This window comes from Electrona antarctica (assembly GCF_951216825.1).
Source record: "Electrona antarctica genome assembly, contig: scaffold_402, whole genome shotgun sequence".
NCBI classification, from domain to species: Eukaryota; Metazoa; Chordata; class Actinopteri; order Myctophiformes; family Myctophidae; genus Electrona; species Electrona antarctica.
The window spans coordinates 67,781-94,996 of NW_027637626.1; the positions used below are offsets into that span (position 1 = coordinate 67,781).

General features: G+C 45.3%; 1 protein-coding gene across 1 annotated transcript; it reads left to right on the plus strand.

Moving 5' to 3' along the window:
• Positions 1-1,950: 1,950 nt before the first annotated feature.
• Positions 1,951-8,583, plus strand: LOC306918763 (gap junction Cx32.2 protein-like). Its single transcript, XM_079531627.1, has 5 exons — positions 1,951-2,008; positions 5,248-5,512; positions 5,672-5,783; positions 6,304-6,426; positions 7,159-8,583. The coding sequence occupies exons 2-5, from the start codon at positions 5,286-5,288 to the stop codon at positions 7,465-7,467; spliced, it is 771 nt and encodes a 256-aa protein (XP_079387753.1). The 5' UTR covers positions 1,951-2,008; positions 5,248-5,285; the 3' UTR covers positions 7,468-8,583.
• Positions 8,584-27,216: the final 18,633 nt, after the last annotated feature.

Consider the following 27,216-nt stretch of genomic DNA (forward strand, 5'->3'; position numbering starts at 1 on the left):
AAATAGCAAGACACACGATCTCCGGTATCTGCGTGACGTGGGCACACACCATTTTAGGAGACGGGAAGCAGGTTGGAGTCTATTCACTCCAATGGGAGAATGAACGTGAACACAGCTTCTGAACCATTCTTTAGCCCCACATGGTCACTGAACTAAATACTGGACACGATCGTCACAAGGCACACAATATTTTCAAGATGTTCATACTAAAATGTCGAGAAAATCTACTTTGTTATCGACGTTTCTCTAGCCCAGCAACATACCCTCACAAGATTTGGGAAGATATCTGAAGTGTCCAGTTGCAGTCGGACGGACGACACGAGGGCTCCATAAGATGTTTTAAAAACTGATAAACTGAAGTTATATATGTAAATATAACGTAGTAATAATAATAATATTAAAATCGGGGGAGAAGCAAACCAAGCCTCAAGTGGCTCCAACCGGGATCGACTATCTTCGACTTCGACTATCTAAATTAACAGTCTTTGGTATGGTAGGCTATGGCAGCTGCCATACCTTGGTTCCTGGGGAAAAAATGTAATAGTAAAATGAAGGGGAAAATGGAGGAAACTAGGCCAAAAAAATAGGGAAATAACATATAAGGCAAAGGGCACATAAGTGCTTTTCACTCTGTGTTGTCCAGAGGCCCCTCGACACGGAGGTGTAGGTCGAATCAAATGCAGAACGAACAGACACAGGCAGAGAAGTGAATATTCAAGAGGTTTTATTCTCAAAACCCACACGGGGAAAACGACAAGGTACTTCACAATGTACTAGAAGCCACAGTTCTACGTGCTGCAGTACAGCAACACACCCCTACAGTTCTACGTGCTGCAGTACAGCAACACACCCCTACAATGTACTAGAAGCCACAGTTCTACGTGCTGCAGTACAGCAACACACCCCTACAGTATACAGTCACAGACCCCTACAGACCCCTACAGACCCCTACAGACCCCTACAGTTCTACGTGCTGCAGTACAGCAACACACCCCTACAGTTCTACGTGCTGCAGTACAGCAACACACCCCTACAGTATACAGTCACAGACCCCTACACACAGACCCCTACAGACCCCTACACACAGACCCCTACAGACCCCTACACACAGACCCCTACAGACCCCTACACACAGACCCCTACAGACCCCTACACACAGACCCCTACAGACCCCTACACACAGACCCCTACAGACCCCTACACACAGACCCCTACAGACCCCTACACACAGACCCCTACAGACCCCTACACACAGACCCCTACAGACCCCTACACACAGACCCCTACAGACCCCTACACACAGACCCCTACAGACCCCTACACACAGACCCCTACAGACCCCTACACACAGACCCCTACAGACCCCTACACACAGACCCCTACAGACCCCTACACACAGACCCCTACACACAGACCCCTACAGACCCCTACACACAGACCCCTACAGACCCCTACAGTTCTACGTGCTGCAGTACAGCAACACACCCCTACAGTATACGTGCTCTATGTCTGACATGCCTGACAACTTGACCTTAAGGTCAGAGGTCACTCATTTCCCAACAGAAACGTGTCAGACATCAACCGATGTGTCTTTACTAAGGAGTGTCTCTTAATTCCTTCCACCATGACCGGTGGGCGTGGCAGCATGTCAGTAAATGAGCGTCAATACCACAAAAGTATCAATACCACAATGTAGAAATACTCGAGTTCGGTGTTCAAAATGTACGTAAGTAAAAGAGTATACAAAAGTAAGAGTTAAGAGTTAAGTTAAATAACAGATCTACAAGCTCACGAGTACAGCACTTGAGTACATGTATAGTTGCTTTACACCACTGTGAGTCAGCTATAGGCGGATTGAACCAGATCTGGGGTGGGGGTGGGGGGGGGTGTGATCCAGCAAACTTGAGCAACGTTATAAGAGAGTGAAAGAGGGAAGTGTAGCGGGACAAAGAGAAGTTTAACAACACCACACAAGAGCTGCTGGAAGGAGTCAGCTTCCATCTCCGAGGTACGTACGGACATTTACTTATATAGCCTTCTGTATACAGTACTGGAAAAGAAAGAAAAGCAGGTGTGCTTCCTCTGGAAACTGATTTGAACTGACTTGATTGAGGCAGTGGCTGCTTAGCTTTGAAAATAACTTCACTCAAAGTGGAAAAAGCGGCACTCCAAAATGTTCCATTTTTTTGGTTTATGAGATACTGTACAATACTGTTGTATAGCCTAGTGAAATACAGCTTGTAAACTATGGCCCATAGCACTTATCCTACCCCCTTAGATAGCACTTCTTAGACTTAGATAGCATTTGAAACAGACTTATAGCATGTCATGTAGACAGCACAATAATTGCATTGTATGTAGCCCTCACTAAAAACGCCGGGACAACGCTCCACACGTCCCAAACTCTTCTCCCTTCTGGCCCCAAAACTGTGGAATGCACTCCCCGTTGCAATCAGAACTGCAGCATCACTCCCAATCTTCCGCCGTAGTCTGAAGACCCACCTTTTCAGACTCCATCATGGCCCATAGCACCTTAGATAGCACTTTTTAGACTTAGATAGCATTTGAAACAGACTTATAGCATGTCATGTAGACAGCACAATAATTGCATTGTATGTAGTCATAGCACATCATAGTACATATGTATAGCATAGTATAGTATATATGTATAGGTTATATGTATAGTGTCATTATATAGATATGTGCTAGTTACGTTCTTAGCTTACGCATGTTTCATGATAAATGTATTTTATATATGTGATGTATTCCCATGCTTTTGTTCTTGCCTAATGTAAGTCGCTCTGGATTAAGAGCGTCTGCTAAATGCCTAAATTGTAAATTGTAAATCATTGGTTTTCAACCTTTTCTTCATATCAAGGTCCATTATGTATTTGGCATTTGAGCCACTATTGCAGGGGTTCTCAACCCGTGGGTCGCGACCCCTCGGGGGGTCGCCAAATTATTTTAGGGGGTCCCCAAATTATTTTCAAAAAAAAAGAAAAAAAAAGATTTATTTTCAAATTTTATTTTCACGATTTTTCAAAAATAGCAGACCTACAAGCTCGTAACGCGCCACTCTGTGGCGCGCTATGAGCTTGTAGATCTGCTATTTTGCAATAGCTAAATTATAACAATGCTTAAAACACCAAAAGGGGTTCCCGCCCAAAATGGTTTAAGGTTATTGTAGCAGTCAATTTATATTGGGGGTCGGGAGGGGGCGGGGCGGGGGTCCCGAGACATTGCCAAAGCATTTCCGGGGGTCCCCGGCCAAAAACGTTGAGAACCCCTGCACTATTGGACCACCATTTGGTGAGCTTGATTTGTTCTGTGCAGTTGGTAGATAAAAACAATATATAAATCATTATAGGCTATGATGACAGCAGGGCATAAATAGGAATATGATTATGAACGAATAAGGAATATAAATATGAAAGAGCATAAATGATGATTAGTTATTGCACGGCTGTTTAAAAAAAAGATCATGTACAGTTATTGGTGGTCCAGACATGGTTTGGCCTGGTTTAACCAATGCACTCCCTTTTGAAACCGGTGGTCAAACCAGGCTAGTCCAGACTTAGTGACCAGACGTCACACTTTGCGTGGAACAGTCCCTCATTTCTAAGACTTTTCCCTGTCCCAAATTGTGACTGGCAGGCATATGTATAGCATAGCATCAGTGTTCTGGCTTTCTGTTGTAAAGCTCTCTCATTGTCACGTTTCCTGCAAGACGTGTTTTCAAGCCTGTTACAATAACATGAGCAATAGGCTATACTCTATTGGCTACAGTGCCAAGTCGGCCATACCACCCATGACAAACAATTGCATTTTAAAATAAAATATGAGAAGCCAGAGAAAATAAATAAATAGCAGATCTACAAACTCACACATGGTGCTGTGCAACACGTTGTGAGCTTGTAGATTGGCTATTTTCACTTCTTCTTAATGGTTAAACTTGTGGAATTCATGGAATGTCTTTAAATGTATTATTATGTGAAATTATTTTAAAAAATGTTTTTTATTTTTGACATTTTATTTTAAAACAAATTATTATTTTTGGAAATATTTCAAAATATTAATACAAATAAACAAATGTACGACCCACAAAAATGGCTCTGCGCCCCACAAATGGTGTGCCGTGGAACCCTAGGGTGCTGTGATGCCAGTCCAGGGGTGTCTCACTTTACAATACCTTTTCAGATAATATTTTGAATATCACTTCAGTTTAACCACTTAGACCTTTTAGACTTATAGTAAAACACACCTGAGTTATTTTACCATCACCGACTCTCTTCACCAACAATAGCACATCTACAAGCTCACAACGCGTCACAAGCTCACCAGAAGTTGGTTAAATGTCAAGTATAAAGTTATTTTCAGTCTGTCCCTATAATGGAAACAGATATTCTCTCAGGTTTTTGTCTTGATATACTGTATGTATAGGAGGAATGATTTGCATATTTAAGTACCATATGATAGAAGTTTCTAAAAAATGAAATCCAGCGCAGTGATATTCATTACGTCATGGAAGGCAGGAAGCTACTTCTTCTTATTATCTCTCCCTGGAACCCCCCATTAATTCATTCATTCATAGCTGACACACTTGTTCAATTCAATATGAAGTTATGTTGTCATGTAATGTCTTTATCTTGTGCTCTCGTCTGGGCGGTTTGTTTGTAATATCACACGAGCGGAGCCACATTGCAATAGCTTTGCAATAAATGGTAATGGTCAATCCTGAGCTGAAGAGTCTTTTTTTGTGGCTTTCGCCTTTATTTTATATATTTTATGGAGGGACAGACAGTAGGCTGACAGGAAATGGGGAGAGAGATGGGGGGAAGACATGCAGTAAAGGCCGTCGGGATCGGGAGTCGAACCCGCGGCACACTGCCAGACTGGATTACCAGCCAAGGTGCCTGGACCATTGAGCCATGGCCCAGAGCTGAAGAGTCTTAATGAGATAACGTCCTTTCTCTCCTCTTCCTCAGCCACAGCGTCGGGTCGGTCCTGCTACCGTTGTCATCGTCAGCATCATGGGGGACTGGTCATTAATGTCCTTTCTCTCCTTCTCCTCAGCCACAGCGTAGGATCGGTCCTGTCCTGCCATCAGCGTCAGCGTCATGGGGGACTGGTCGTTAATGTCCTTTCTCTCCTTCTCCTCAGCCACAGCGTAGGATCGGTCCTGTCCTGCCATCAGCGTCAGCGTCATGGGGGACTGGTCGTTAATGTCCTTTCTCTCCTTCTCCTTAGCCACAGCGTAGGATCGGTCCTGTCCTGCCATCAGCGTTATGGGGGACTGGTCGTTCCTGGCGTCCCTGCTGGACCAGGTCCAGTCTCACTCCACGGTGGTGGGTAAGGTGTGGATGAGCGTCCTGTTCCTCTTCCGCCTCTTCGCCCTGGCCGCGGGCCTCGACAAGATCTGGGGCGACGAGCAGGGCAACATGGACTGCAACACCCGGTCGCTGGGCTGCCGACACGCCATCTACGACCGCTCCTTCCCCATGTCACACCCCAGGTAACAGTTGTTTCCTGACCTCTCCCCATGTCTCACCCACCAGGTAACAGTTCAGACCTCTCCCCAGGTTCTGACCTCTCCTCTTTCCCCCATGTCTCACCCCAGGTAATAGTTCTGACCTCTCCTGACTTCTGACCCCAAGTTCTGACCTCTCCACAGGTTCTGGGTGCTCCAGATCCTCTTCGTCTCGCTGCCCACCCTCGTCTACCTCGGCCATGTGCTGCTGGTCATCCGCCGAGAGAACAAGCTGCGACGCAAGCTGGAGCAGAAGGTTGTTATTATTATTATAATCATAATTATTATTATGATGATGATGATATTATTATTAGTATTATTATTAGTATTATTATTATTATTATTATTATTATTAGTATTATTATTATTATATAATTCAGGCTGGAGCAGAATGTTGTTATTCCTATGATTGTTATTGTTTTTGATGGTATGTTGTTTAGAGCAGGGTTTCTCAAAGTGTGTACGGCACCGCTTTACTCCAGTCCACAGAATGAAGCAATATTACACGAGAGGGTGTGCGTTTAATGGTACGCCTGCATTGCTGCAGGAACGAGCCATAGGCGAGTTTTGTAGCCAGCGCAGAAGTCAGTTTTTAATTCATGATTTATTTTTATATCATTTATGTTAATTGTAAAAAAAAAATGTAGGAAACAAAAACAATATGCATATGTACTCAAATGTGTTCGCATCCGCGACCCAAGATGAATAGGCCGATAATAGACGATAAAAAGCGTCTTGGTAAAAAATGCATGTTTAAATTTGCATATGATTTTCAGGTCTGGAGGGACGGAGTCGCCCTAAAGGCGCCCAGGTACTCGGACGAGCGCGGTCGCGTGGAGATCCGCGGAGCGCTGCTGGTCAGCTACACGCTGCAGCTGCTCTTCAAGATCCTCCTGGAGGTGTGGAACGGTTGTTTTAGAATGACAAACTCATCTAACTCATGTCTCTATGTCACTGGTTCCCAAACTTTCTCATGTCAAGGACCCCCAAATTGACACTAATCAGCCTGTGGACCCCCATTTGAAAAGATATGCCAGGGAGCGCCAAAAGAGAAGATTTTTACGGCTCTAGCAGTGATTCTCAACCCGTTTAATTTCAAGGACCCCCATGTTTGACATGCATATTAGTCTACAGACCCCCATTTAATGGCATTTCTATCTCTGAGACCCCAATTTAATTTGTAAAACCACTGTTCATTTAACTCTGAGAGTGTACAAATGGAACCAAACGGACCCATTAGGGTCCGTTTGGTTCCATTTGTACACTCTCTGAGTTACAGACCCATAAGGGGTCTGTAAGGGGTTCCTAACTATCTCTGGAACTCCCTCAAGTACCCCTAGGGGTCCCCGGACCCCACTTTGGGAACCCCTGCTCTATGTCATTCCAACAACTGTTCCAAAGTCTATTTCTACTACACTGTTCTCTTTTGGGCTGATCCAGCAATACCATTGATGTCCATGAGTGTAAGAAGCCTGCATGTCTTAGTATGGACACTCAGCAATACTGTACTGTCACTTAGTTTAGCATGCCGTTCTATAGAAGAACATCTGGGGGTATAAAGGGGTGTTAAAAGTGACAATGGGGAGGTCAAAACTTAATCTTTGGAAGATATATATATTTTCCCATTACAGGTGGCGTTCATCGTAGGCCAGTACTACCTCTACGGATTCATCTTCATGCCCGCCAAGATCAACTACGAGGGCTACCCGTGCCGTGCGCCGGTCAACTGCTTCATCCCGCGGCCCACGGAGAAGAGCGTGTTCATCGTGTTCATGCTGGCCGTGTCGGCCTTCTCGGCACTCCTCAACGTGGCCGAGCTATTGTACCTGATGGCGTCCAAGATCCGCGAGGCGGGGAAGAAGAGGAGGAGGAGCTACAGCGACGCATTACCGCCACTGTCTGCGGAGATGCAGCCGCTGAGTAAAGCCACGTTCTGTTGAGGGACTTGAAAACCAGTGCGGTGTTGATTTTGATTTATTTAAAGGCTTATTCATACTCCAGATGTACAGTAGGTGATAAGGTGTCCACCGAAAACTATACAACATGACGTCACACGGCGGTGGGAAGCGACTCACCGCTTACCCCAACATATCTCTCTGTTTTTACTGACCACCGTTTTGATGGTCACCTTGTCACCTAAAACTGGAGTCTGAGTAGGCCTTTAGTTGTATTCTTCTGAATAAAATGTTTAGTTTTAGTCTAGTTTTTGCGACCATAGATCGGCTATTTTCTGAGAACGACACAGAAATTATGTTGGGACCCCTAAACCCTGACAGGCACTTGGAATTGTACTGACTTGAATCTGTTCCACAGATAAATATTTTTTAAATAGCAGATTGACTATTTTGTTTCTGTCTCAGGTAATATTTGACAATTTGGCCAATGTTTGACCATTTTTATACAGTAGTATAGGTTGTTGATTATTTTGATGCGGTAATGGCCTTCTTTTATAGGCCCGGTATTAGGTATTAAAAAGGTCTTAAAGACATTACATTGAGAAAAATACTATGCAATTGCACTTATACTGCATGTTGCTTGTTTACTGTTGAGTGAGGAAAACTATTTTGCACATTAAGCTAATCATCTGGGGACCACCCTGAGGGTCCTGAGCCACAGTTTGGGAACCACTGCTGTATTAGTCTTGCAATTTTGGTTTGTTGACCCCCCCGGTCGGCCTCTTATTTTGTAGTATTGATCCTGTGCTTCCTGCTTGTTCTCGTTGCTAACCAGTGATTTGTCTTGTTTTCCACATGCTACTCTCCTAGCCAATCACCTGTCCTGTTAGTCCCCTCAGCCAATCACCTGTCTCCTGTTAATCCTCCAGCATATCCATGTGTTGATTGTCTCGTTGAGTTCACCTGTGTGTAGTTTGTCCATGCCTATTTGTACTCCCCTGTATGTTCAGTTCATTGTTTCCTAGTTAGTTGTTTGGTTAGAAGGCTTCCTGCGTTCCATCAGACTATTGCCTAAGTCTCGATTTATACCCAGGGGTAGAAAAAGTACTCACAGTAAAAGTATCAATACTGCAATGTAGAAATATTCTGTTACAAGTAAAAGTCCGGAATTCTAAATGTACTTCAATAGTACAATAGAGGGTATGCGCGTGACATCATCATCAAACCCGGAAGTTATGCAGAAATGCCAACATTAAACAATGTTAAACTCACTTTGCCTGTTGCTTTGCCACTCGATTTGCTCGATGTACCATCCACTTTAAGCATGCGCATACCCTCTATGACGACGACTACGTGGGGGCTGCGGGGCTCGAGCCCCCTTGATGATTTTAGGGGATTTCTAGTTTTTCTACATTCCTAACACCTGGGCATGCTCGGCCAGTCTGGGGGCGGGGGGTTGCCGGTCCTCCCTCAGATCAAGCATTCAAATGCTACTAGCCAGGGTGGCTAGTTTGTTTTCACCTGGCCAGGTAGTACTGTGATCTGCTTGTTCAGTGTTGTTCACAATGAAACCAGCAGCCAAGAGGAAGAGGTTCACCCAGGGGACGCTACAATTCGCCGCCCTGGCGCCGCCGCCGCTGACAGCGACAGAACCTGCCAGTACTACTCTGACAGAACCTGCCAGTACTCAACTAATTGTTGGCTCTTTTAAGAGCCAACAATTCCGACATATCTAAAAGTAGCAGTAGCCAGCAGCAGGCAGCCATCGATGACTCAGTGTGCCCCCACGACGATTATAGGAACATTTCGTGGGTTCTCAACGTTTTTGGCCGGGGACCCCCGAAAATGCTTTGGCAACGTCTCGGGACCCCCGCCCCGCCCCGCCCCCTCCCGACCCCCAATATAAATTGACTGCTACAATAACCTTAAACCATTTTGGGCGGGAACCCCTTTTGGTGTTTTAAGCATTGTTATAATTTAGCTATTTAAAAATAGCAGATCTACAAGCTCATAGCGCGCCACCGAGTGGCGCGCTACGAGCTTGTAGGTCTGCTATTTTTGAAAAATCGTGAAAAAATAAATAAAAAAACAAAATATATATATATATATATTTTTTAAATAATTTGGGGACCCCCTAAAATAATTTGGCGACCCCCCGAGGGGTCGCGACCCACGGGTTGAGAACCCCTGCTCTATAGTATTGGTATGAAAATTACCAAAAGTAAAACTAGGTAGGCCTACTCATTATGCACAATGTCATAACTAACTATGAAATTGGGCTACTTTACCATTTCATCATAAAAAATAGATACAAAAATAAATAAATCAACACTGTCTGAATAGCTCTGGGTTTTTTCTCACCCGTGGCTCCTGCCATGCATGGTGGGCGGGTTACAAGTAATCCGTGCTGCGGGTTAACAATAATCACCCATGGCTTCCTACATGTGAGGTTAGGGTTAAGTTAGGGTTTGGGGTAGTGTAGTAATCGTCTGACTAACGGGAGGTCGGACCAATGAGCCACGGGTGAGTTTTAACCTGCCACGCAAGTGTCTTAACCGGCAACGCAGCCACGGGTGAGTCTTAACCAGCCACACAGGGTCCAGGCTTTAGTGTTGACATACTATTGGTCCGACAACCTACCTCAAACCCTAACCATAACCGCAAGCACGGAGCAGCGCATGTTCGCCAACCTTAATGCATGTTCGCAAACCTTAATCCGGTCGCCAACCTTAATGCATGTTCGCCAACCTTAATCCGATCGTTTTTCCGCATGTCGCTCCTGTGGTATGTCGGATAAGCATGCACACCACGCCACACATGTGTCGGACTAATGCCTAAACGTAGGCGGCCCCAAATATGCTGCGTATCTTTCTATCGTTTGTGTCTACCAGTGTGAATGCGGAGCTTAAAATGCTATGAGATGACATCACTGTAGCTCCAACACAATACACTTCTGTAATTATCTATCCCAGTGTCCTGTCCTGAGACCTTGAAACAAGACACACTCTCTCTACACTGTCACTTAGAGTAGAGGACACACACACGCACGCACGCACACGCCACACCGCACACACACGCCACACACACACACACACACACACACACACACACACACACACACACACACACACACACACACACACACACACACACACACACACACACACACACACACACGCACATGTTTGAAGTTAGTTTTACGTTTTTTAACACAAATCTTCTCATCTGGGGGTCCCTGGCACAAAAGATTTTCAGATGAGGGTTCCGCAGCCAAATAAATTCCTATCATATCACATATCAAATTCACATCACATCACATAATATCATCCTTGGCAGGCACAAATAGGTTCAAGAACCACCGATTTAGAAGGCATCCGTAGCACGGGGCCTCGATCGGGTCTTATTGGGTTAACACTAACAGACTAAAATGCTGCCCTGCTCAGTACTTGGCTCAGAGCCGTGTTGGTTCTGCGTTGGGCGGGTTTGATGAAACGATTCACGCCATCTCGCCAATAAAGCACTAAACCAAGGCGTGAAGCGTAGAGTGTAAAGCACAGGGCTGGCTGCTGCTGCGGACGTCTGACTCAATGTGATTATCACACAGTGACTCATGCTGTTGAAATGTCAAGAGACCAAGTCAGTCTGATTTCCACTCAACCACCTCATTAAGCTACAGTACAGTGCAGTAGCCTACAGTACAGTACAGTACAGTACAGTACAGTACAGTACAGTACAGTACAGTACAGTACAGTACAGTACAGTACAGTACAGTACAGTACAGTAGCCTACAATACTAGAGTACAGTGCAGTGCAGTAGGCGTCATGGGGAATATAATTGATAGAAAACTAGACCGGTGCCCGGCTGTAGCGTACCGAGTCGTTAACGATGGAGGTTGGAGATCCATGCCCACCCGGCTATCTCCCGACAAATACCACCTATGTAAGTAGTAGTAAGTAGCCTTGCCGAGCCATGAGGCCCATAGGGCAGGAGCCTATCTCCTGTTTCTGTAGCGTGAGGCAGCTTGATGTACAAGTTCACCCCCTGGACATGACGCTAGTATGTCGCAGGGACTTACCCCAAATCCAACCCTTGATGCTGAGTGTCAAGCAGGGAGGCACTGGGTCCCATTTTTAGAGTCTTTGGTATGACCCGGCCGGGGATTGAACCCCGACCTCCCAGTCTCAGGGCGGACACTCTAACCACAAGGCCACTGAGCTGGTAAATACCACCTATACTGTAACACTCTTCCAAGTAGTCCACTGCGTGCGTGCGTGCGTGCGTGCGTGCGTGCGTGGGTGCGTGCGTGCGTGCGTGCGTGCGTGCGTGTCACTTTACGTCAAGTCCTCCATCCTCAGGGACACTGGGATATCACAGCTCAGTAACTCCTCTCCACTCAAAGACACACCGGGAAGAAGACAGGGTGATGGTGTGTGTGTGTGTGTGTGTGTGTGTGTGTGTGTGTGTGTGTGTGTGTGTGTGTGTGTGTGTGTGTGTGTGTGTGTGTGTGTGTGTGTGTGTGTGTGTGTGTGTGTGTGTGTGTACGAGAGTAAGGAAGAGAGAAGGGGACAGGTGTGACAGAACACACCTATATGTATGGGGTGACATGTGCGCACACACACACACACACCTAGCCTGATGTACACGCACGCGCGCGCATGCACGCACGCACGCATGCACGCACGCACGCACGCACGCACGCACGCACGCACGCACGCACGCACGCACGCACGCACACACACACACACACACACACACACACACACACACCTAGCCTGACTTCCACACACCTAGCCTGGTGTGCACACACCTAGCCTGACGTACACACACACACCTAGCCTGATGTGCACACACACACCTAGCCTGACGTGCACACACACACACCTAGCCTGACGTACACACACACCTAGCCTGACGTGCACACACACACCTAGCCTGACGTACACACACACACCTAGCCTGACGTGCACACACACACACCTAGCCTGACGTGCACACACACACACCTAGCCTGACGTGCACACACACACACCTAGCCTGACGTGCACAAATTGTGTTGTGAGGGCAGTGCCAATGCGCACCGATACTGTATGTCAGGTTGTTTGCTGTTGAATGAGAAGCTAATCATCTGGAGACCCCCCCCCCCCCCCCCCAAACATCATTTGGGGACCTCCCTGGTGGTCCCGTTTGGGGACCACTGCTTCAGAGCTGGTGGTTTTAGACATCAGACACACGGACGGAGAGTAACATTTTCAGGTCAGAAAGTGATACATTATTTAGTCTGTGTCCGTTGCAGCGTGGCCCTGAAGATTCCTGCTGAATGCTCTCAGGCACTTTGTCTCAAAACGCACGCACGCACGCACGCACGCACGCACGCACGCACGCACGCACGCACGCACGCACGCACGCACGCACGCACGCACGCACGCACGCACGCACGCACGCACGCACACACGCACACACGCACACACGCACACACACACACTAAACCGGTTCACATGGGCCATGCAGTTTGGAAAGAATACCAGACTTTCGTCCGAGGTGTAAAGTCTGGTGACGCCATGCAGGTTACAGGACATTATTATTGTGTCTCGTATTTTGAATCCTGTTGTTTGTTCTAGAAGTTGTTAGTCGTTGGTCTAAGTCAAGACATTTTTCTAATACCGTAATCATCTGCGAAGTGGGAACCCTAAGCCTAAATAATTTGTTTCGAGCACAGCGACTCTCAAAGCGGGGTCCTTTTCAGGCCCCGGGAGAGCCTGAGCAAAACAGGACTGCATTATAGAACATTTATACAGTTCTGTAACTCTGACAGTGTACACATGAGATGCAAATGGACCCGGGGGGTGCCGTCGCCCCAGTTATATGCATGCCAAAGTGTGGGGAGGTCCTTGAAATAAAAACGTTTTTGAGAACCAAATTACTCCAGCATTTTGTGCCCTTTAAGTTTCAATACATACATAATATATATGTATGTATACATAATACATAATTTGTGTTTGTTTGTTGTGATTCATCCACTCTGTAGTGATGTGAACTTTAGAGGAAGAGAAAAGTAATCCATTCATAGTTCTCGTCGTTCTCAAACCTTTTCATGTCAAGGACTCCCAAATGCATGTATTATTTCTGGCCCACGGACCCCCACAAGAGAGGGACCAACATACAATTTTGTGATGTGATTGTACGGTGTTTTGGTTGTATGTATGGTGTAATGTATTAATATCATGGGTATCCATAACAATACGTGTCATCGGTTCATCAAGTAAACATTATATCTATACTTACCCAAAATGCCTATTTTATTGTTATTGTTATATTTCCCCATGGAAATGAGTTGGGTGGGATTTGTGAGTGTCGTTGTAGAGGACTCATTTATTTTAGTAACGTACAGTCACAGTAGTGCATGTGTGAGGTCCACAATCCCCCACTTTCTGTTCCTCAATTTGAGTGGATTGTCGTCAGAGATTTTGTGCTGATCGACACAAATATTAGCGTGTCCCTGCTATACTGACAAGAAGAGTGGCCGTGCTCGTATTTGAACTTTTGGCTGACGTTGCATATCGTTGCAGTGAACTGTGGGTTCACTGCGACGATATGCAACCTCAGCCAAACGGAATCGGTTGAGTTTTAGAGGTCCCCAATCATCAAAATACATCATTGTTTGTCCTTTTCTTTTCTTTTGCACTCAGAGGGGGGGAAGGGGGGGACGGGGGGGACGATGGACACTGATGATTAAACACTATGAAAATGTGATATCTCTTTTTTCAGTTAAGCTGCTCGAAATAAATCCTCTGAGGTTGATAGAATCGTATAAAGTGTAGAGTAGCTGCACCGCATCGAGTTAGAGGAAGTTGAACGTGAAACTGGAAACTGTGACTATCTCTCTAGAGAGTGAGAGTGTGCACGTGCAGACAAACACTATTGTGTGTGTGTGTGTGTGTGTGTGTGTGTGTGTGTGTGTGTGGGTGTGTGTGTGTGTGTGTGTGTGTGCGTGCATGAGACAATAAACAAATTGAACTTGCATAATTACCAATTACTTTGTGGTTTTTCATGACAAAAAACGCCCTACTCGACCATAACACAGCGTCACACAAAAGTATCAAAAGTAGCAGATCTATAAGCTGGAAAAACGTGGCGCGAAGTGATGTGTTTCGAGCATGTAGAGTTTTGGACATTTGGACATTTCAAAAATGTTTACTTTTCAGGATAAAAAAATAAAACAGGCTCTAGTTTTGCTACGTTTGTGTGACACCGTAGTAGTATGCCTGTTGTCTCTCATTGTGGACAACATCTTATTCAACGACAACAACATATTAGTTTTTAGAGAGAGAGAGAGAGAGAGAGAGAGAGAATACAACCACTGTAAGGAATACAAATCATTGTGTGTACGTGTGCCCCTGTGTAACGGACTCACAGGGATGTTTCCATGGTCAATATGTGTTTTCTTTGAGGCTTTTATTTTGAAGGGTTTCCTGCCCAAAAGTCAGTTCTCCAGTGCTTTTATTTGAAGTATTTCTTGCCCACAGGGACAAATCAGTTGCAATTAAATGATCTAGTTCACCTGTGACTGTGACGCCCAGGCCCCAGGATGGGGTTACAGATAGCAACATTAGATCATAAAACTGCCACCTGCCCGTCTTAGTGGATTGAGGAACAGATACTGCCACGAGAGGAATGGCAATACATGGAGAAGTTTGTTTGTTATGGAAGGGACGGACGGTCAAACCGCAAAGGAAGGACGGATGGCCAAACGAGCCCCAAACTTCTATGTACACTACATGCCACATGATTAGTGCCTGGCTGGAAGGGGAACAAGGTTCATCTTTTTATTGTTTTTCATCTTGTATTTTCACTGCTTATGGTTACTGGAGGTTGATGGTCTTATTGTTGTGGGGGTTTTATTTGTAACTATATGCTATATGCTTAATGAGTAAACAATATAGCTACTTTGATTAAGGGTCCATGTGAACATTTATGCTGTTTATGTATGCTGTTTAGGCCTATATGCATATGTCTCAACCTTTGCTGTGTGTATATGTTTATGGATTTATTGATTGACTTATGTTATGTATTTGTATCTTTCTCAGTTTCTATACGATACATGTTTGAATAAAGTGTCAGTCAAAATCCTCGGCTTCACCCTTATTGTCCAGCCGGGTCCCCTACCTACACCCTGCACTGTTCACACCAAATGACCTCGGTACATAGAAATACTGTTCATATAAACAGAGCAACTATAACTAACTAACTAACTAACTGAATTAGAATTTTGAAAATACATTTATTAACTTAATACAGGATACAACATTTTTCGTCAATGAAATGAACACTGCTCAGTGTGTCCCCGGACCCCTCTTTGAGAACCACATAAACTGAGAGAGCCATAAACCGCGGCTATAATACCGGCTATTGTACGAAGATACAAATGAAATATACATTTAAAAGTCTGATCACTGGCTATAAAGTTGATGGCAGCAAAAAGCCTTCCGACACCAAGGCTGACACAACGCAACAGAACACAACAGTAGTCTGCTCTGCACAACGTGGCGTGTTTCCTTCCATATCCCTTTCTCGTACTTCAGCATCGTGCAAAGAAAGAGGTGTCAAATAAATCGTCCCAAATTTGGGCCAACTTTCCATTTCATCCTCTCCTCTTCCTCATCCTCATCCTCCTCGGCTGTCCCGTTGAAAGGCTTCCGAGGCCAGAATAGCATCCCTGCATGTCTCTATACCGCTTTTCATCTTTAAAACCAAACAAAACCCCCTGTCCCCTGTTTGCATTAGAGTATAGAGCGGAGAAGGAGGAGGTGGGGAGGGGGTGTTACTGCCCCCTCTGGGGAAGGTTGGATAAAAGGACAAATACAAAGAGTTTGTGTTTTAGCACATCATCATCATCACATGTCTGTGTCTCACATGCGTTTCTGGAATAAAAACACCCAACAGTGCAAGACTCGCCGCACGCGACTATCATAACGCTTCGTTGGGTACTACCTGTCAGTGGGGAGTGTTGGCTGGGAGGAGGAGGAGGACTAAGGCCCTATACGTCCTCTCTGGGGGGGGGGGGGGGGGGCTACCTGTCAGTGGGGAGTGTTGGCTGGGAGGAGGAGCAGGACTAAGGCCCTATACGTCCTCTCTGGGGGGGGGGGGGGGGCTACCTGTCAGTGGGGAGTGTTGGCTGGGAGGAGGAGCAGGACTAAGGCCCTATACGTCCTCTCTGTGGGGGGGGGGGGGGGGGGGGGGCTACCTGTCAGTGGGGAGTGTTGGCTGGGAGGAGGAGCAGGACTAAGGCCCTATACGTCCTCTCTGGGGGGGGGGAGGGGGTACTACCTGTCAGTGGGGAGTGTTGGCTGGGAGGAGGAGGAGGACTAAGGCCCTATACGTCCTCTCTGGGGGGGGGGGGGGGGTACTACCTGTCAGTGGGGAGTGTTGGCTGGGAGGAGGAGCAGGACTAAGGCCCTATACGTCCTCTCTGGGGGGGGGGGGGGACTACCTGTCAGTGAGGAGTGTTGGCTGATGAATGAATATCAACATCCTAATACATCCTAATACTGGGGGTCAAATTATGACAGGCAAAAAACACTTTGTTTGAAATGACACTCATGCTTTCTAAGGTGTGATTTGGGGTCCTAATCACACCTATGTATATGTTTGTATTATGTATACATATGTATATGTAATTTGTAAGTTGATTAACGGTATACTGTGGTTACTCTGCGCCCCGTTTGATGCGTATGTATCGTAGCAGCATATGACGTCAGGTATAACTGGTATAACTACTGTAGCTCTCAATGATGACGTAATAAAGATGTGGATTAATCGGCTTTCGATGGTGACGTATATGTCGATCAGTGTCGGGTGGATTAAAGGAAAGGTGAAAGGTGGAAAGGAAATGCCTCTATGTATATGTATATGTAATTTGTAAGTTGATTAGCGGTATACTGTGGTTACTTTGCGCCCCGTAAAGGGCGAGGTCGGGTGCACTGGCCATATATGGAGGGTGTCTTGAGTGGACAGGGTTTGATGAGGTCAGATCAACATATGGAATGTCAGAACAGGTCAGCTCCATATATGGAGATCTAAGGGTGGCAGTGGGGGCAGTGTCTTGAGTGTACAGGGTTTGATGAGGGCCCAGGTAAGGCCAAGCCTTAATTTCCGGGCCTTCGAGACATCGAACAGGAAGGATGGATGGGGAAGGATCAACATATGGAATGTCAGAACAGGTTCTGACATATATCCATATAAACGGGAAATGCTTCGGGGAGGAGGCTTCACTTCCGCTTTATCGAGATTCCGTTGCTCTAGATGATGACCCAAACACACTGCATTCCGTCGGCGTCGTGGACAGAAACCTCTGATCTCCATAGTCTGTTTGTTTTCTCACTGTAAACCAACGTCCTACTTGATCACACTATATGGTACAGTAGCAGATCTACAAGCTTGAACTTGTAGATCTGCTATATGTTTAATGCTTTTGAATTTAAATCCTGAAAAGTAACAGTTTTTTATTTTGGACACAATGAGGTTTCCACCCGACAGTAATGAAACTAGAGCAGACTCTCTAGCTAGTCCCCCACCGGGCAATCAAATCCCTGCGGACACACACACACACACACACACACACACACACACACACACACACACACACACACACACACACACACACACACACACACACACACACACACACACCACACACAGAGTGGTGGTGGCACTGATGCAGCGTCACACATCCTAAAAAAAAACAACAACCCATATGCAAGTTTCATCACTGCAACATTGCGAGGCTTACATCATGGATGGAGTACAGCCTGCCTCAGCCAGCGTGCATTCTGGTCTAGAGGGGCGGTGCCGTCGAAAACAGCTGGTGGTTCCTATAGAGGGTATGTGCGTGACATCATCATCAAACCAGGAAGTTACGCGGGAACGCCTACTGAGTGCCAACAAATTACTTTCTGGCCTTGACAGCTCATACATCCAAAAAGAAAAGTCCAACATGATTGCATTAAACAACGTTAAACTCACTTTGCCACTCGATTTGCCATTCACTTCATACATGCACATATACCCTCTATTGGTTTACCGATAAAGAGGTGGTCTGGTCTCCCTACCTGGTACATGGAGGTGTTAAAGTGGGTTCCATTCTTCACAGACGGGTTCATGATGGTGGCGATGAAGACTGACCATGATAATAATAATATCTGATCTCACTGACGGCACAGATAGTATCCCCATAGAGAGAGAGAGAGAGAGAGAGAGAGAGAGAGAAACGGTGAGATGGTGAGACAGAGATAGGGAGCGAGAAATATGCAGAGAGAGAGAGAGAGAGAGAGAGAGAGAGAGAGAGAGAGAGAGAGAGATAGGGAGTGAGAAATATGCAGAGAGAGAGAGAGAGAGAGAGAGAGAGAGATAGGGAGTGAGAAATATGCAGAGAGAGAGAGAGACAGAGAGAGAGAGAGGGAGAGAGTAATATGCAGATCCCGGGCTCCTCCAGAGTTAGTGTTTGCACATAGAGCGAATTGTTTCGTGTGTTCAGCGCAATATTCGGCAGCAGTGTGCTAAAAAAACATTCCGTGCTCCGACATTCGCCCTGAAAAACACACACTGTGTGCAAACCCTTTTAGTGTCGAAGTGTCCTTGAGCAAGACTCTGAACCCCTAATTTATCCCGATGAGCAGGTTGTTGCCTTGCAAGGTTTCCTCCACCATCGGTGTATGAATGTGTGAATGCAATGCACAACCTAAAGCGCCTTGGATAAAAGCACTATATAAATGCACCATTTAACATTTAAATGTTTGATCCTGAGCTGAAGTGTCTAACTGAAAAATTTCGACCTCCGAGGGGCTCTGGCCACTGATCTCTCTTTCTCTCTCTCTCTCTCTCTCTCTCTCTCACACACACACACACACACACGCGCAGATGTACATACGCATGCACACACACGCATGGGGTCACACGCACGCACGCACGCACGCACGCACGCACGCACGCACGCACGCACGCACGCACGCACGCACGCACGCACGCACGCACGCACACACACACACACACACACACACACACACACACACACACACACACACACGAGTTTAGATGCAGATTGCGGCCGAGGCCACGGAACTAATTCTAATTAGCATGAAATTAAAAGCTCTATTTCGCCCCAATATAAAACCTCCATCACTGCTTACTTGACACAAATTCAAGGGACACAAATTGTCTGCCCAAAGCATAGCTGTAGGAACACTAATTCCTCCTATTTATAAACCACCAGCCAGACTGCTTCCGCCTTTCAGAACTTATATTTCAAAGGGGACCGACCGCGGTGGTATTATTTATATGGGATTTGGGGAAAGTTCTACAGAACTTGTCAACGGTTATTAACGTGAACTTTAATGAAGGGGAACAGGTATGTTGTCACCAGTGGTGGAAAAAGTACTCACATTTCTTACTTAAGTAAAAGTATCAATACTGTAATGTAGAAGTACTTTGTTACAAGTAAAAGTCTACTGTTCAAAATGTACTTGAGTAAAAGTACAAAAGTATTGGCATCAAAATGTACTTAAAGTACCAAAAGTAAAAGTAGTCAGATTGTGCAGAATGTCCCATTTCAAAATTTCATATGTACAAAAATCCTTTTGAAAATAGCCGATTTACAAGCTCACAATGTGTTGCATCGCGACACATTGTGAGCTTATTATGTATCTATAGGGCTGAAGTGGTTAATGTAGGCTATGTTTTGTAATAATAATCAAAATCTACAAAGTAACTAGATCGAGTAAAAGTACAATATTTGCCTCAGTCTGAAATGTAGTGGAGTACTATGTAAGTAAATGTACTGAAAATGTGAAATACTCCAGTAAAGTAAAAGTAACTCCAAACCATACTTACGTACAGTACTTAAGTACATGTACTTAGTTACTTTCCATGCACCACTGCAGTGGTCTTCCAGCCTGTTCATACGGAGGTTCATATTGTAATGTTTATTCGGCATTCCAGCCACGTATACATACGGCGTGTCCAAGAAAACTGCCGGAGCTCGACCTGACATGTCAGTGTCTTCTTCATCCTCTGCCTCTGGCTCACCGGCTCCGCTGAGACTACTGCTAGCTGTAGTGTGTGTGTGTGTGTGTGTGTGTGTGTGTGTGTGTGTGTGTGTGTGTGTGTGTGTGTGTGTGTGTGTGTGTGTGTGTGTGTGTGTGTGTGTGTGTGTGTGTGTGTGTGTGTGTGTGTGTGTGTGTGTGTGTGTGTGTGTGTGTGTGCGTGCGTGCGTGCGTGTGCGTGTGTGTGTGTGTGTGAGTGTGCGCGTGTGTGTGTGTGTGTGTAATGGGGGTACTTCCAGCAGCTCCAAGCCTGGGCAGCATTCCTTTTCGGGATGATATCGTTACGTCATGTTGTAGTCATTGTTTTGTAGTCATCAGGCCGGAACCCTCTAAACCAGAACATCCTTTCCCTCAAACCGGAAGAATGATACCTTCTCAAGCGTGACTCGCACTACTACGCTTTATTGGATTTTGTTTTATTTATTCCAACATGACGTAACGATATCATCCGCTCCCGACCGCATCACACGGCAATAATATAGACACGAGGTTAGGCAGCTCCAAACGCCACTGAGCCACTTCCATTGACATGTATAGCTGGGGGCGGGGGTGTCCACTCTCTAGTTTATATAATAACTCTGCTTTGAGACACCATTAACCCGCCATGCTATTTTACAAGCTCACGTATGAGAGAATACAGTACATCTGCTATTCTTTAATATTTCTGAGGGTCCCCTGGCTGGCACAAAACCTTTTCAGATGTTGGGGTGGTCCACGGGGTGGTCCACGGGGTGGTCCACGGGGTGGTCCACGGCCAAATGCAGATCAACTTGGGGGTCCTTGACATAAAAACGTTTGGGAACCACTGCCCTTGATTCTATTGATTGTTGATTCTATCATAATAATGCTCAAGCATGCATATCTCTCCCCACCACCCTCTACTGACTGCCTGCCTCAGTGGAGAGACAGTGGCCTCTAGTGGCCACACAGGGTGCTGCTCGCACCACCACACAAACCCCCCACAGATAAAACTGATTAAAAAAAAAAAAAACACCTGCGCCCCGGGACGGGTGTGGCCTTGCACTGTGCATGTGCTGTCCAGTTGGATGTAGATGAAACACACACGCACACGTACACACACGCACACACATGTGCATGCACACGTCCAAATTAGGACACACATGGAGTTGTTTTTGGCAGATCTGGGGCTTGACAGACAGACACACGCACGCGTGCGCGCACACACGCGCACGCAGGGTCATTGATACAAAGGGGAGACACTTGATATGTTTGAGGATTCACATGAAGTGGAAGAACTTCAATTATTCTATCTCTCTCTACCCAGCTTACATGATGGAGAGTTAATTGATAACCATATGGACCCTTATAGATCTTTTAACTCTTGAGTGCGCTCCCAAGAGTTAAATTATTGTTAAACACGTAGTGAAATGAAAAATATGTTTTTCCACACTTTTTTTCCCCAGACCATATCCGGAGTCATCATATGGGCATACCTAACAATAGTCTAGGACCTGGCTAAGATATGTATGCACTTCATTTAGGAGAGAATGTCTCAATTGTTCTTGGCTAATATGACCCCCGCGAACAACTTGGGAACTGTGAAAAATTCTCTATCCGGGGCGAAATACCCAAAAATGACCACGCCCTTTTTAAAATGACCGCTAGTTCAAACATGGCTCTATTTTCGAAACTGTTGGAGCTAAAGATTTTCTGAGGTGCTCAAAATGTTTGTTGAATCCGTGCCCGAGCCAGCAACCCTCCAGGTCATCATTGTGGCCAAATCCAATATGGCCGCCAGTCCGCCACCTGAAAAAGGTTTTGTCTACAACTTTTGAACCAGATGAGCTATGAATGCAAACTTGGTGTCTAAATCATGTTTTTTGACAATTAGAAACATTTTGGAATGCTTATCTGTATGACTGGGTGTGGCTGAACCTCTATTTTACCAGAGGTGTACTCGACCCCAGTACTTGAGTACAAATACGACCTGTTGCATATAGTGCAGCAGATAATTGCAAAATATAGCAAGAATCGTTCAAATGGTGATACAAGCATGACATTTGGTACATATACCCACTCTTTTCAAAAATATCGGTAGCCACGCAAAATTTCAAGATGGCGACCCCAAAAATCCAAGATGTCCGAAACTTGAAATGCATTGATTTTAAGCCCCATAACTAGGGATGGAGCCTGAAAATCGGGTCCATTACAAACCCGGTTCGGCATTTATCGAGACCCGAGTATCAATAAGCTTTTGGCTTGTCGAGCCTCTTTTCGGGTATAGCCGCAGCAGCTGACATGGGCAACTCGCTATAAGGGGCAGGCGCGTAGCGTGGATTAAATGATTGACGGGTGGTGGCAGCGCACATCCGACCGAGGTGTGAACGTTTTTTGCCGACGTGCGAATGGGGGACAATTTAAAACAAAGGCGGATTACATGCTGTAGTTTGCTACTAACAGACATTTCCATGCACGAGGGCTGCCAAAGTAAGTCTTTTGCTGTTTTTTTGCCCCCTCTCTTCGAAGTTAAACTGGGCAAGCTCTTGACTGGGCCACGTTGGTAAGGGGGCCGAGACGCGACGGGTGGTTGCGTTATGGTTGCGCCGTATGGTGGAACGGCTGAAAAAGTTTTGGTTACATGTTTAAAAAGACAAGAGGGGAGCTAAATGCAATAATGAACTAGCTGGGGAGTGCATTTCACATGGGGTTGGGGCAGACCATTGTCTGACCACGGACTTCCACGCTTTCTGCTTCGCATCGAAGACAGCTTGACAGCTTCGTGCTGTGGTGAAATCACCGCCAGCCTCCGGTGTCCTCTGTGAGACATGTTAAGCTGAAGCAGCTAGCATGGAAGCTAACGTTGGTCATAAGGATTATGCACACAACCATGCTGTTATCCACGCGTCCATCCGATAGCTTTTAAATGTTCCATTCCATCCACGGAGCAAAAGCGATATAAGCGGCTTCTTCATTCATTGATTCGTTTTGGGCTTTGTTGTCTGTCTGACTGACTGACGGAGCTGTCTATCATAAGGCAGATCTACAAGCTCACAACGCGGTGCAACCAGACGCAGTGTGAGCTTGTAGATTGGCTATTTTTGGTGCGTGAAACCGTTGTACGATGACGTATACATTGCGCTTTTAAAGTGACGGTACACAATATTAACAGTTCCCTCTGTGTTAGAAAAGTACTGTATTTCAAGCCAAGGCCCTAGTAAAATGTAGTGCAAGGGATGGTTAAAATAAAAAGATTATAGAAAAGATATGCATAGTGTGTGTGTGTGTGTGTGTGTGTGTGTGTGTGTGTGTGTGTGTGTGTGTGTGTGTGTGTGTGTCAGAATGTATTATCTCCCAGCTTTCCACAAATTAATAGCAAATGCTTGATAGTGGGCTCGATAAGGTGATCGTTATCAATAAAAATGAACGAGCTCCATCCCGACCCATAACTGTATTGAACATGAATATAAAGTTGGGCATTATTGCTGATATTTTGGTACCAAGGCTACCCAATGAATGGGCCGCTCCATCCATTCCTTTTCTCCATTCCATTTCCTTTTTGGCCCTGTCCACGCACACGCATGCACGCACGCACACAGACCTTTTCATGGTACAAAGAAAAGAAACAGCCATGTTGTGTACTTCTCTTTCCTTTCAGAATAATGCAGTTTTCAAGTACCGGTACTTCGGCTGTTTTTGTAGCTATTTCTGAGTTTTGAGTGGCTGCTGTCCATAGACCAAAGAAAGAATTCTCCTTCTACATCCATTAGCTAGTTTCTACATCCATTAGCTTATTACCTTATAGCTTATTACCTTTTCTCTCCATTATTGATTATAATGAAGCACATCATAAGAGCGCTCTTATAAGCCGGATGCTTAGGGGGAAGAAAAAGAAAAAAATACTATTCCTTAATACGAACATGTCACCCTGCCTCCAATATTTCAATTCAATTCAATTCAATTCAAAGGGCTTCATTGAAAGGGCTCTTTCACTACATCCATACATCTTCTCTATGGTCTTCCTCTAGGCCTCCTGCCTGGCAGTTCCAACCTCAGCGTCCTGCCGTCCTTCTACTTCTTCTTCTTTATCTCCAAAACATCTGACATGTGCTGCCCCTCTGATGTACTCATTAATGATCCTATCCATCCTTGTTACTCCCAGAGAGAACCTCAACATTTTAGTCTCTGCTACCTCCAGCTCTGCTTCCTGTCTTTCTGACTATCTCTAAAACATAAATGTGTAAACTACAGATGTAATTTTATTGAAACAAGAGAATAATAGCATAGAGCATAATAGCTTAATAATTTATGCTGAGCATTAGTCAAAGGTATGTTTAAATTGGAAACACGTGCGAGCGCGCACACACACACACACACACACACACGCTCCGTCCTTTAGATTCCTCATGGAGAAGACCTTTTTTGTCCTGATCATACAAAAAGGACAAAGTTAAAGGAAGTAAAACTAATTGTCAGATAGTCGCCATCTTTGAAATATGCAAAATAGAGGTTCAGCCACACCCAGTCATAAAGATGATCATTCCAAAATGTTTCTAATTGTCAAAAAACATGATTTAGACACCACGTTTGCATTCATAGCTCATGTGGTTCAAAAGTTCTAGATAAAACCTTTTTCAGGTGGCGGACTGGCGGCCATATTTGATTTGGCCACTATGATGACCTGGAGGGTTGCTGGCTTCGGCACGGATTCAACAAACATGAGTATTCTGAAAATTTTGAGCACCTCAGAAAATCTGTTTAGAAGATAGAGTCATGTTCGAAGTAGTGGTCATTTAAGAAAGGGCGTGGTCATTTCCGGGTATTTCGCCCCGGATAGAGAATTTTTCACAGTTCCCAAGTTGTTCGCGGGAGTCATATTAGCCAAGAACAGTTGAGATATTCTCTCCTAAATGAAGTGCATACATATCTTAGCCAGGTCCTCTACTACAATGGAAAATAAAAACAATTGTGTATTTATCAAAAGTCCATAAAAATCACATTTTAATTACTTCCTTACGAAAACGTAATGTGTGATGTAGAGGTGCACATGAATCTTGATTAAATTCACCTGTTTGATATCTGCACATCCATCCAGCTGCTACTGATTACAGAAATCCTACGTTTTTAATCACATTCAAGATGACATCCAGCCAGTGTATTACTCGGTTTAAACTTCAGCAGCACGCTAAAATATGTATCTGAAAACATTATAGGGTAGAAATAATCCATGAGCTTTGCTCCCTGTTGTTCTGGGACTTTGTTTACAAACAGATCTGCATGTGTGTGTGTGCATAGCAGAACTACGTCCCATAGCCTGGAGGGATGCGACGTTCTGATTGGTTCATAATCATTGAACTTGCTGTTTCAGGGTGAAACATCAAAATAAAATGCCCTTAGTTTCAGCCTCAAATGGCAGAATCTTAGTTTCTGAACCAATCAGAGCGTCACATCCATCCAGGCTATGGGACGTAAATCTGTCTCATGCACGACCACATGCACGCACATGCAGTGTCGTTTGTAAACAAAGTGACAGAGAGACGGCAGCAAAGCCAGGGGATTATGTCTAACCCAGAGCCTTAGAAAAAACAGAGTTCTGCAAACTCCGTTGACTTCATGGGGCCTGCGTAATGGCGGCATGTAGCGCTACTGGGGACGCCGATTAGGGACAGTTTGTGCGCCGGATGTTGACAGACTGCATGGCTCCGTCTTTTTGGCAAATCTAGAACTTCCTGTTTGAGAGCTAGCAAATTTAACAACTTTTTTACGTTATTTAATTACTTATTTTTACACAGAAACATAATGTGTGTCTTCACCATAACTGTAATGTAATAATAATACTAATAATGTAATGTAATAATTATTTAATTTACGACGCTTTATTCTGAAAGCAACCGGATGTCTTAAATTTGCTAGCTCTCAAACAGGAAGTTCTAGATTTGCTAAAAAGACGGAGCCATGCAGTCTGTCAACATCCGGCGCACAAACTGTCCCTAATCAGGCTCTCCATGAGAGCGCAGCTGTGCGCCCGAGCGCTTCCGGGATCACGTGACCGGGCTGTTCCGTGCCCCCTCAATAACGCAACTCTTCTATTATATGGCTCTGGTCTAACCTATAGCGTGTGAGAACGTGTACGTCACCAAGAGGGGGGCGGTGTCTGAAAAGCTTGGGACGGCCCTCTCGTGGGCATTAAATTCTAGCCCACATCACTCAGAATAGAGTGACGGTGGTATGTATTTGTAAATATTAAGCTCGTTCTTGGCGACAACATAGTGAACCAACACCAGGGTGGATAGAAAGAACGTCGGGCCCAAATACATTACAAGGACAAGGAAAATGTTGTGAACAAACACGGCTGTGCTTAGATACTTTGTTGAACATTATGTCTCTGCGCCCGTGCGCCGATCCAAGCCATTCTACGTCTTTTTGTAAACTTGTCAATCTGGGTTCCTTGATGCTGTCTCCATGCTGGAAAGCTGAACATCTAATTCCGTTTTCTGGCTCATTTCCTCAACGTGACCTGCTGTGGCACTTATTTACTGAGCAAGTCTGCACCATTGTGAGGTCAGTTTAAAAAAAGAACGTATACAAGCACACGGATCAATGTAAACAAACCAGACAAGCCAGCAAGTATGGCGGCCGCTACCACGTGACACATATGTTGACGCCCCCTCCAGGAGATTTTGGTACACCCTATAACCTATACACAACCTATACCTATTTTAGCTTGATGATTACGTTTAA

Coding starts and splice junctions, on each gene's coding strand:
- LOC306918763 (XM_079531627.1), top strand. CDS start 5,286: ATGGGGGACTGGTCGTTCCTGGCGTCCCTGCTGGACCAGGTCCAGTCT. Junction 5,784..6,303: donor GACGCAAGCTGGAGCAGAAG/GTTGTTATTATT, acceptor TATGATTTTCAG/GTCTGGAGGGACGGAGTCGC. Junction 6,427..7,158: donor TCTTCAAGATCCTCCTGGAG/GTGTGGAACGGT, acceptor TTCCCATTACAG/GTGGCGTTCATCGTAGGCCA.